At 40.8% G+C, this 12,661-nt stretch overlaps 1 protein-coding gene across 2 annotated transcripts in view; it reads left to right on the top strand.

Annotated features, from left to right (window-relative positions):
• Window positions 1-12,661, top strand: part of ITPR2 (inositol 1,4,5-trisphosphate receptor type 2) — a 477,037-nt gene that overhangs the window by 410,769 nt on the left and 53,607 nt on the right. For both annotated transcript variants that reach the window (XM_045811874.2, XM_087855710.1), the window contains one exon: window positions 7,482-7,642. In XM_045811874.2, the coding sequence (XP_045667830.1) occupies window positions 7,482-7,642 (161 nt within the window). The remainder of the gene's footprint in view (window positions 1-7,481; window positions 7,643-12,661) is intronic.

Genomic DNA, 12,661 nt, shown 5'->3' with positions numbered 1-12,661 from the left:
TGTCCTTTGTTTTCAGTTGTTGACAGACACCTCTACAGGCATGACTTCTGGCAGCCAAATCTACCATGTCTAAAACCCAGTGCATCTTACCTTTCCATCGTCTTCCTCTGACCTAGCAATTTATGTGACCTCCATATTGGCATTGATGATATCCCACTGGACCTTCAGTTTTCTGGGCTGAGAGCTTCTCCATCATTTTTAGCATCTCCTTTTTCCTATTCCAGGTGCACTACTTAGCATGTGTTAATGAATCTGTGTTCCCAATCTCACTCCCTTCCTTCCACACATCCCACAGCCACACCTTGATTTTTCAGGCTCACCTTGGCTCACACCCCAAAATGTTCTGCTCAATGCTGCCAGACTAATTTTTCCAGTTTGAATTCATCATTTCCTTACTCAAAAGTCTATCAATAGCATTGCACAGTCTGTAACTCTAAAATTCCAAATTTCCTGGCACATAAGGTGCTCCGTAATCAAGCTCCCTTTTTGCCCACCTTTTCACCCAATGTTCCCCTGTTTATAGATCAACTTCCAGCCCAACTGCATTACTCATCTTCAACTTAGAGGCTATCCACGTGTTCTCAGTTATGGTGCTTCCGTTTGGAATGCCCAAACTCCCAAACTGTTGAACTCCAACTCTCACTCTAAGGCCAGCTCTAATGCCATTATTCCATGAAGCCTTCTCGGATTTCACTAACCAGCAGCAAATATGTCTGCTTCTAAATTGCTTGCATCACACTTAGCAGTATGGCACTGTACTTATTTTTTGTTGTCTTATCTCTGTCGGATGCTACATACTGTCACATCGTAGAAAGGGCACGGACTTTATAGTTAAGTAAACACACTGGTTCCACATCCTGGATATGTGATCTTGGCCAACTTTCCTTTTCACCTTGAACTATTGTTCCCTCATCTGGAAAATGGGGAATATATAATGCCATCTTTTGGGGTTTGAGTGAGTATAGTTGAGATCATGTGTATCAAACTTCCTAGCTCAATGCTTACCTGAGTAAGCCCTCAGTGCACATTAATTTCCCTTCTTTAAGAGACCCATGTCTTATTTTTATGCTTCCATAGTATGTATTGAGGACCATTCATAAGTATTTGCTTAATGAATGACTATTCAATAAATCAGTCTAAACTAACATTGTCTCTGTATTTATGTGGCTTATAACCCACAAAAGGAAGATAAAGCGGGTAAGTACTAAATTGATATATACTGCAGACAAAAAACCAGGGTGCAACAATTCCAAGTTATTTTAAACTTTGTCACATTCAGGGTATTGTTTCTATAGCATACACATGGCCACAGAGATATAGGGTGATAAATCAGGAGCATAAGGAGGAGATATTAGATCAACATGGTCTATTTTCTAAAAGCTTCACATTTATTCAAAAATTTGAGACCATTTAAGTAATTTAACCTAAGAGTAAATTTTAATAGTATTTTTACATTATAACAAATAGTATGCTATAAAGTAAAATAAATTTTTTAAAGTAAAACAAATTTAATGTGAACATTTAAAATAAAACAGAATTTTTTTTAAAAAAATTGAAAAGTAATCCCAGGCACTTATAGCTGCTAACCCCTGTGACCTCTGCAGCATAAAGTTTCTCTACTCTCTGCCCTCAAAGGACCTTTAGCAGAAATATGTGAGAAGCATTATCATAATGTATAGCTATATATGCGTGCGTTCCTGGAATTGCTTACCACATATAAGATGTAATACATACCATATACATTAAAAGAACTTAATGACAAGAATGATTTAGACAATTGGGATATTTGGGAGTTGTACTAGTAGGTTATGAAATAGTTGTGATTAATTGATAAATGGTTCTTGTAAGCGTTGGGTTTTAATTTGTGATCCAAAGAGGGATAGCATGTCAAACAACAGAGGAGAGAATCTCCACAGTAGGAGAGAATTGGCTCCAGTAGCACACGTACGAAGTGACACCCATAGTAGCAACAGAGGAGAAGGTAGACTCTGTGACAGGCAATGAGAGCAGATGGGATGTTCCTAGCCTTGAAGGCAATGACCAGATGTTTGAGAGTTATGACTCAGAAAACAATTGCTAGTGATCCAGAAGGCAGTCATGATAGGGTGATGGGTAGCAGATGACAGAGCTGAAGCAGTAAGCATAGGAACACATTGGCACTGGTATCCATACTAATTATTAAGTTTGAATTACCAGAGGCTGAAAATCCAGTGCGAAGGAGATGTTGGCCGACCAGTGTGACAAAATACCAAAATGGAGAAAGGATTGATGGTAGTCAGGTGCCGAGAATGAAAGATCTTTCTAGGTGATGTCTGTGTTCTTCTTTTAGTATATTAGTTCTTTATCTGTACTTGTGCATCAAGGTTATTTACACATTTATTTGTTCAACAGTTACTTATTGAGTATCTACTGTGTGCCAGGGTACTGCAGTGAACAAAAATAGACAAAATTTACTGCCATGATGGAGCTCATTTTCCAGTACACATAGAATGTATGATGCTAAGGGCTATGCAGAAAAATAAAGCTGAGAAGACGTATGGGGTGCCTGGGTGATGGGTGGGTGTGTGCCCTCACCTTAGTCATACTGTCTGGGAAACACAACATAGGTATGGTCTTATTTTTTCTGAAACCTTTGTGTTGAGCACACAAGAGTTCCTCTTATCCTTCCTTTCTTTCTGCCTTGGTCATCTCCTCCAATACCATGGCTTTGATTGTTTATTTTATGTCAGTTATTCTTGAATTAGTATTTTATAACTTGATGTCTCTGTTTAAAATTTCTAGCTTCGGCCCTAACAGCCCAACACTGGCTGTTCTATAGGCATCATAAATTCAGTACATCCCCAATCAAATGTATCTTCCCTCCAAAGTCTCTTCCTTCTTTTTTGTTTTTCCTTGCTGTACTGATATTACCATAAATTCAGTCATTCAGGTCAGAAATTTTAGGGTCATTCTTGATTCCCCCTAAATCTGTACCTCTAATTGGACATCAAGCCCTCTTAAATTTTCATCCACAAACTTCTCTTCAATCTCTCCCTCTTATTCATTTTTTTTTCAATTATTCTGTCAATGTTAGTTGAATGCCCTACTGTTTTCCAGATACTATGCCAGGTGCTGCTTATACAAAAATAAATTAGACAATTAAGTGGTAGAGGCCAACATAGAAATAGATAAATTTTCATAGCAAGGTGTTATGGGCGTGGGGAGGATCCGCTAACTGTTTGTGTCTGTGTAAGTCAGTGGTAGTTGAGCTGGGTCTTGAAGAAGGAATACCGTAAGGCAGGAAATAGAGGAGGCGAAGGCATGAAATTTTCCAAGGGCTTGGTTTGTTTGAAGAATGGTGAGAAAATCCGAGTCGCTCTCGGAGATGTGCACAGAGTAGATTGTCAGAGTATGAGTCCAAGGATGACTTCGCGTTCCCAGGTTGACAAGGACTTCATTAATAGAGGTGAAGAAGAGCTAAAGAAACAAATTTTTGCTGAGCTGAGTTTGACCTGCCCGTAAGTGACCCAGGGGGATTCACCCAGTGGACAGCTAGAAATAGAAACTGAAGTTGAGAACAGTCAGTGCTGGGGCTACATCACCCGCACTGTGATTGTTGAAACCATGGGAATGACCAACAAAGCTTCGAGAGCAAGAAGCAAAAAAGATGAAAGACAACCAGTTCCCTGCCTTTATACCCCCCACTGCCCTAGTCCCTCGGTCTCCCTACTCTTAGCCTCTGCTCCCAGTCTTCCTCTAAATCCCCCCATAGGAGGTTACCTGAAGCCCAGCTCTGAACAGGCTAGTCTCCACTCAAAGGCCTTCGGGATAAAGTGCAGTCTCCATAGCTTTGCATTTAAAGCTCTTCACAGTTTAAAAAGAAATAAAAAAATAAATAAAACTCTTCACGGTTTGTGCCAAGTGTACCATTACATCTTCATTTCCAGATGTTGCCTTTGGAGGAATTGACGTTACCCCAAACAGGTGATCCACTTTCATCTGTAGCTTTGCCCTGCCATTTCTTTTGCTCAGAAGGCCAAAGAACATGGGTTTAGAGCTAGACATTTTTCTGTTTAAATACCGACCAACTTCTCCACTAACGAGAGGTGTTAACTTGAGCAATTTATTGAATTCCTCTGAATCTCTTCCCTCACATGCTGAAAGGTCAGATTGGATTATTGTAATTATAGGAGCATATTTAAACATCTTTATGTTGTTGTCAGCAAAATAGGTGCTCAATAAAAATTAGCTAGCTTTTATTACCATTCATCTCTTTTCCACTTGCCATAATCCTGTTTCAAGGCTAGACACTTAAAGCTCTACACCTCTTTAAAACCTTTTAAAATGTACCTTGTCACAATTCATTTTGTCCTCCTCTGTGCTTCCTTGGCAGTTTATACCACTTCAGGATATAACGCAAGCTGTCTGCTTCCTCTACCATATTACAGATTAATTGATAGTAGACACATTATTTTTATAGCCCTATGTACCTTGCAACAGGAAGGTAATTGTTGAACTGGATTCTGGGAAAATCTACTTTAACATTCTTTCTCTCTCTCTTTTTAAGTAGCTGTATTGAGATATAATTTATATACCTTACAACTCACCCATTTAAAGTCTACAATTCAGTGGTTCTTAGTATATAGTCAGAGTTGTGCATCCATCATTACAGTCAATTTTAGAACATTTTCATTGCCCCCAAAAGGAACCTCATATCCTTTAGCCATCATCACCAACCCTCCACCCCCAACCTTTCCTCCTCAGCCCTAGGCAAGTGTCGATCTACTTTCTGTCTCTACAGATTTGCCTCTCCTGGACATTTTACATCAATGGGATCATATATGTGGCCTTCTGGGACCTGCTTCTACTTAGTATGTTGTAGCATGTGTCAGTGTTTCATCCTTTGTCTGGCTGAAAATGCCGTTGTATGATAAGATATATTTTGTTCATCTTTTCATTTGCTGATGAATGTTTGGATTTGTTTCTACTTTTTGGCTCTTATGAATAATGCTGCTGTGCACATTGCTGTACTAGCTTTTGTGTGGATGTATGTTTTCAGTTCCTTTGGTTAGGTACCTACAAGTGGAATTGCTGGGTCATGTGGTCACTCTGTTTAACCTTTTGAGGAGCTGCCAAACTGTTTCCTAAAGTAGCTGCACTCTTTTACATTCCCACTAACAGAGTATGAGGGCTCCAGTCCCTCCACATCATCACCAAGATTAGTTATTAATCTGTTTTTTATTATAGTCACCCAAGTGAAATAACATTTTATTAGTGAGATATTCTTAATTCATTCCATAAATACTGTATTCAGGGATGACTATAAACCAGACACCCACATTAGCTATTAGGACCGTTGGTGAAGAAAAGAGACAAATATATCTGCTCCTGGACACACAATAAATAATAAACATAATAAGTTCTTATCTAAGCTCCTGGATAAAATGGCATTCCTTTCTTCTGTACTGATTAGCAAGCAGGCTTTTTCTCACATAATCATTTTTACCCCTCTATCTTAGACTTGGGGTCCAGTGTAATTTAACGACTTTGATATGACTATGTTCATTCTGTTAGGAGGTGATAAGCACCCTGGGAAAAAGAGGATAAAAGAGAAAGAGTGATTGAGGCTGTTGGCAAAAGGGAAGGGGCAGGTTGTAGGATTAAATAGGGTGATCAAGTTAAGCCACACAAAGAAGGCAAGAGTTGAGCAAAAGCTCAAAAATGAGCAAGGTACTCAGAGAAACACCAAAGAGAAGAGCACTGTGGGCAGAAGAAGCAACCGGTCCAAAGGCCCTGAAGCAGGAGTCTGCATGTGAGGAGCAAGGAGGCCAGGATGGCTGGATGAGAGTTAGCAAGAGGCAGGAGAGTGAGAGACAAGGGGAGAGAGGCTAGAAGGCCAGATCTCTTTAGCAAATAGATATTACATGAGACCTACTTATACTCAGCAATTGGTCATTATTTATCTGAACTTCAAACTTAACTTGGCATCCCCTGAGCATCCTGTATTTTATCTGGCAACCCTGCTTATAGGCCATTGTAAGGCCTTTGACCTTCACTCTGAGTGTGTAGAGAACCCACAGGGTTTGGGACAGAGGAGAGACACCATCCTACCTCGTGTTTCAAAGGATCTTAGTGGCTGCTATGTTGAGCATAGGCCACTGAGAGTTAAAGTGGGAACAGGGAGGCCTGGAAGGCAATTGCAGTAGTCCAGGTGAGAGATGATGAAGGCTCATATGAGAGCTACGGCTGTGGAGGTGTTGAGAAGGGACGAGATTCCACGTATATATGCCGAAGGTAGAGCCAAAAGAATTTCCACATGAATTGGATATGGGTGATAGAAAGAGAGGATTCAGGATGACTCTTCGGTTTTTGGCTTGAACAACTGGAAGACTAGAGTTGCCATGGAATGAAGAGGAGGACTGTGGGTGGAGCAGTTTTGGGGGAAGAGTATGGATTTTATTTGGGCCATGCTGAGCTGATGATGGGTCAAATAAGATGAGGCATCACCACCAGCCAGCTAATTTTATGGTATTTTCCATTAAAATATCCAGTAATATAATTTAAAAGGTCACCCTTCCACTAGGGGCAGATTTTTTTCTTTTTACTTATTGTACTTTATATCTTATTATTAAAAGAGTCTTCTTCATGCCTGGATGGCTTTTTTTTTTTTTTAAATATGCTTAGGAAAGAATAGCCAGGATTGGAATTCAATTTCCTAGCTTCTTCTCCAGTATCTGAACTGCAAAACCAGACTGAATCCCAACCTCCCATTTTACTTGGCAATAGAATTCATTTTTCCGTAGATGTTTTTCTTCATCTCCATTCATTTTCTTTCATCCACTCTTCAACCCTTGAGAGAAAAGAATCTTACTATGTAGAACCTCTCCTCAGTGTCCTTCCAGCCTCTGAAAATCTGCCCTGGATATTGAACAGACCATCCCCTCCTTAAAATGCCAGGAACACAGTAGTCCAAAGGGCTGGAGCCCTCACCACACTCAGAGCAAAAATAACAGTGGACGTTGGCTTGCCCTTCACTGAGTACAAGTGCTTTTCAAGATGACTCTCTCACCTGCATCTCCTCTTTTTACCCAAGTTCCTGGATAAAATAACTTTTTTTTCCCCCTGTCCTGATTAGCAATTATGCCTTTTATTGCACAGTCATTTTTACTTCTTTTTCTTGGACTTGTGGTCCAGTTTAATTGGACAGTTTTGACATGGCTATATTTAAAATTTTCTGCAAATTTTACAACTATGACAGGACTGTGCATCTCCAAGGATCCATTGGGTGGGGGGTGGAGGGGAGAGAATGTTCATTTGGAAGAAATCTACGAGCTATGGCCTTCTTTCTGGAGGTCTTGTACTGTGTTGTTTTTAGTCATAACATTCTAAATTGGCACACTCATGGAAAGCCTTTATTCACATAATTGTGATGTTTTGTTTTTATGCTGAGAAGTGCTGATTAAATGACAAATTACATACATTGTGTTTTCTGTGTTTTGCAGGACTTGAGAGGGACAAGTTTGATAATAAAACGGTTTCATTTGAGGAGCACATCAAGTCAGAACACAATATGTGGCATTATTTGTACTTCCTAGTCCTGGTGAAGGTTAAAGACCCAACTGAATACACTGGACCTGAAAGTTATGTGGCTCAAATGATCGTGGTGAGTGATGAGAGCGTTTGAACCTGTGACTAGGTTGCACGTGTATGCTTTCCCCTTCTCTACCCTACCCTTCTCCCAGTCATTGTGTTAACTTCTAAATAGGACTGTCAATCACTGAGGAATCCTCATGCTGGCTAAATCATTGGACTTCTTGGTTATAGAAACCAAATCTAAGTCTCAAGTGCACAGATGATATTCACTGAAGCATTCTCTGTGCAATGAATAGCACCATCTCAGTCACGTCTGTCATCTTCTGACCTCGTGTCATTGCTGATGTCTCAGTTCCCCAAATCTAGAACTTGCCCATTGGCAAATATGAACAGAAGAGTCATACTTTAAGAAAGTCCTTGGATTTCAGAAATCAGGAGTTGAAGAAACTGAACCAGGTTTGGGGAGAGTATAATGTTTGATCTCAATGGGAGAACACTGGCTCACTGACTATATACAGTTTGGGTGGTTGGTAATGATTGGCATGGATTCTGCCATACCTAGTTGTTTGTTCATAACTCCTCATTAAGATCAGTAGCAGAGGCTGTGGTTGTCCATGATTTGGACCTTCTTCTGCTTTACAGAAGATTAAAACTAAGTGGCTTAAAGAGAAGTCAAAGTTACAACTTTAGTGTATCATGATGCACATTTAGTGAGTATTACTGCATTGATAGAAATTCTTGTATTCTTATAATAAACATAGCTGTATGTTGGAATTTTTTTCTCAAAAATCTTCTTACAACACTTTGAGAAGGAGGCTTTAGAGAGTCCTGATCTCCTTGCTGCCTGGTCCCAAGGATAACATTTAGTAAGCTCCAGTGCTGAAGCTGCAGGAGAGCCAGGTGACAGTGGCTGTGTGTCCTTCCTTCTGGAAGCTGGTCATGCACATAGGAAGACATAAACTACAGTAAATGGAGCAACCAAAGAATATGTTTGGCGGGTAACATATAATAAGTTCAAGTTAACATTGCAGTACTTTATCTTACCTGACAATATTTATGTGTCACAGGAGAGCTACATGTAAATTGAATTTTTATTGCTGTGCATTTTTCATGTTTTTTTTTTCTTTTTGACTTGCATCCTGCTATAAGTTGTTCTATGTGCTTAGAGGTTTGCATCTTACTATGAAGTTGTCATTCTTTATGTGACAGTGGGCAGAACCTAATATTGTTTCTTTTCTCCATGTTTCCTTTTCTGCCCTCTCTCCCTTCTACATTAGGAAAAAAGGTATTCTTGGGGTGCATGGGTGGCTCAGTCGTTAAGCGTCTGCCTTTGGCTCAGGTCATGATCCCGGGATCCTGGGATCAAGCCCCGCATTGGGCTCCCTGCTCAGAGTGAAACCTGCTTCTCCCTCTCCCACTCCCCCTGCTTGTGTTCCCTCTCTAGCTGTCTCTCTCTCAAATAAATAAGTAAAATCTTTAAAAAAAAAAAAAAGGAAAAAACATAATCAGTTTGAAGATAGACACTCATAGTCATTATTTATACATTCTTGATCTCCAGATGCTCAGGGACCGTCTATGCGAAATATTTTGCATCTGCTTGCTGGGGGAAAAACATGTAGAGCGTTATGTTGAAAATGTAACTTCTCATTGCTATATTTTATCAAAGTTTGTCAATTTAGTGAATACATATTTACTGGGCATCTATTGTGTCCCTTGGACTAAAAGATTTTGGGGAATACACTGAAGAGTCTGACACATTCCTTCTTTGCCAAGGAATTCAGAGCTTAATTAAAGGGAGATGAGAATAACAGGCCAAAAGTAAAATAGGCTAAGTTCCCCAAGAGTGGAACAAATGAAAATCTGTGAAGGCTTGAAGATGTAGGGTGACATCCAACCGAGAGGTGGTGGAAGGGAATTATTGGGTGTGTGTTGGGGGCAGTATATCAGACAGGGTAGGAATTGTGTAGTTTGGGGGTATCTGTTAGATTAAGAGTGAGTCCCTGTAAGAGGGAGCAGCCTGAGCAAAGGCATAGAGATGGAACACGCAGACACTCGGGGGACATAGTCTACTTGTCAAGGAGCTCTGAGAGATATGAAAGAGAAAGTAGATCGGACTTATGAATGGTTAAGTGTCAGTTTGGGATATCATTTCATCAGGAATGGGAAGCCACTGAAGGATTTCACCGCAGGAATGAAGGATTTCACCGCGGGAATGATGTGGCCTAGAACAGTAGTCAGGCCCTGGTGTGTAGGCTGGTTGGGAGAGGGAAGAGATGAAATCAGAGGTGGTATTTGGCAGTTGATGAGATTAGGGGTAGGGAGGATGAGGAGAGGCGCTAGACTACAAGATGAGCCCAAGACACCTGACATTGTGAGCCTGGTCATTGGGAGAAAGGTGTTGTATCAGTTTCAGAAGGTCTTCTGCAAGAGGAGAGGCTGGTCGGAGAAGAACAGTTGTTGATTTCGAAATGAGACCAGAAGCTGAGTCATAAATTAGGAGGGACAGAGTAGTGACAACAGCATGAGCCTTCGAGCCAGAAAGATCTGGGCTCAAACCTTAGCTGTGTCACTTACTTGCTGTGTGGTCTGGGATATCTTGGATAAATCTTTGAACCTACCAGGGCCTCTGCCTCCTCATCTAAAAGGAGGGAGATGGGTGTGAGATCAGTGAGATGACACAGTAAACGTGGCTAGCACAGTGGAGGTACTCAGTAGCTGACAGTTTTCACTGTGACTCTCCACACGAAGTGACAGTTGAAGCCATCAGATTAGAGAGAGATGGGAGAAGGAGGAATGTGTAAAGAGAGAAAGGAAGAGAAAGCCCGAGACAGAACCTGGGGGATCCCCCATTCAAGAAAAAGAAGAAAGGCAAGTAAAATAAGTAGAAAGGAAGACAATAAAAGGGGCAGAAAGAGAACCAGGACATGGAGTGTGTCAAAAGCCAAGAGATGAGCCTCGCAGTGTCAGAGTTTCAACAGCATTAATTGCTGCAGAGAGGCCATAAAGGAGAGACCGGTCAAACAGAGCCTTTGGGTTTTGTAATAAGGAAATCACCAGGTGGCTTTTACCATAAGACCCGTCTTTCACCTTAACATGAAAACCAGCATTTTGCCAAGCACTTGTACTTGAATTTTTAAGGATCTATGTACTTATCCATGTTTCTGCCCATCCTATTCCGTCAGCTCTCTCCAGAGCCGTGACGGGAGGGAGGAGCACTCACCAGCTTATTCCAATAGGAACTGTCTCGTTCTCATCCAAGCAGGGCATGGCCAAGACAACAGGCACGGTTTCTGCATTTCAATGGCCGGGAGAAGGAAGAGTAAAATTATTAAGCTCTGGACTGATGGAAACAAAAAGTCATTGACACAGAAGAGTGCTCACTTACTGGAATAGCCTTTTTGGAACATTTCAAAAAATCTGTAGCTAATGAACCCAATTTAGAAAATCTGTTACTTCAAAACTGTGGAGATTATGGCCTTGTAGTCCTGATTCTCTGAGAGAAAGAGAGAGAGAGAGAGAGAGAGAGAGAGAGAGAGAGAGAGAGATTGAGATTTTAGAGCACACAGCAAATTGAAGGAAGTCCGCAGTTCAATTCAAAGACTATATTTTCTCTCTCCAACCCAGAGGCAACTACTCTTAACAGTTTGGAAGGAAACCTTACAGGCATTTTCCTACCACTTTTATTTTTGCTCCTTAAAAATAGCTTCATTTACCAAGTTGATTTAAGTGCTTGTTTATCAGTAGAGCTTTGAAAGAAGCTTTTAATTCTTCATAATTGATGCACCTTTTACCCTCAAGGCTTTATGCAAAAGAAAATGAGGAAGTTCCTCGTATTCATAAAACAACTCACCTGAACTCCACTACACTGTTTAAGTATATCTGATTTGTACTTTGAGACCCTTAGGAAGCGCCTCCTTCCCTATGGCATGAGGAAAGCAAGCATATAACAAGTTTGGGGGGTGTTTCTCTGCTCGGTATGTTTTTTCACCTCCAGTGCTCCAACTTTATTACTAGGTCAATGAGGAGTATTTATATCGATATGCATTAAACCGTACATTGTAAATAAATTGATTTCTAGATGTTCGAATCTAAGGAAATATACTTCTGCCTCTACATCCATCCAGTAATAGGATCAAGACTGAAATAGGAAGAGAAATTGAAATCTTCCTTCCCTTGCCTTCAGACACTGAACTAAGCTGTTTGACTATCAGCCACTGTCTGAGTATTGAACGAACACAAAGCTTCTTCTGGGATATTGTTAGGGGAGATGTGAGTTGATCAAGGTATTTGGGGAATATATTTTCCCCTGGCAAGCGAACCCTCATTTTTGATAAGAGAATTGATATTTTGAGCCTGTATTTATTGGGAACAGAAAATGAGAAGGGAAAGGGAAGGCCCATGCTAGAAACTAAAAATAATGAAAGGGAATCCAATAAAATGGAGGAAAGGGTATAAAAGGATAAATCCTCCAGCCTGTACTAGTAATGGCCTTTGAGCATCGCTAAGCCCTTTTGCTTCTCCCATTACCCAAAGGATGATGACTGAGGAGGAACAAACAAAATTGAGATCATTAGAAAAAATGCCCAAGGCTTTTAGATGTTTCTCTCACATTTTGAGGACATTTTCAGATTTTCAGTGTTCATTTGCTGAGATATGGTTGGGGCCTTTGGGGATATTTCTGACTTAATTTGGCAAACAGCAGGATCAAAACCAGAGGTGCCTGTGAGAGAGACCTGTTGGGCCCGTTCAGAGACCTGCCGCCGTCCCCGTGTGCTCCGCCGTACTGGACTGCCACTGAGACCCTGGCTGGCCACCCCCCAGGACCATGGGTTTGTGAGGATCTCTTCCTCATTCTAGTACAGGGTACTTTTAAACTCTTGTATTTACTTGCCTCCTCTCTAGTGTCCCGCTATCATGGCGATGTCCGCTAGGACAATTTCACTCATGCTTTTGTTAACATAATAATTGTCTTGACACAAAAAAGAGTTGTGAGTTCCTTGAAGGCCACAGCCAGGAACAGAATAGCCCTTTGTTCTTTGTAATAGCAGGGCAGGTAATATCTGTAATATGCCTTAAAAGCAATTTGATA

The sequence above is a fragment of the Ursus americanus genome, chromosome 25 (assembly GCF_024610735.1).
Source record: "Ursus americanus isolate L20-20 chromosome 25, mUrsAme1.1.p, whole genome shotgun sequence".
In the NCBI taxonomy this organism is placed as follows: Eukaryota; Metazoa; Chordata; class Mammalia; order Carnivora; family Ursidae; genus Ursus; species Ursus americanus.
This window is presented reverse-complemented; position numbering and strand designations above follow the sequence as displayed.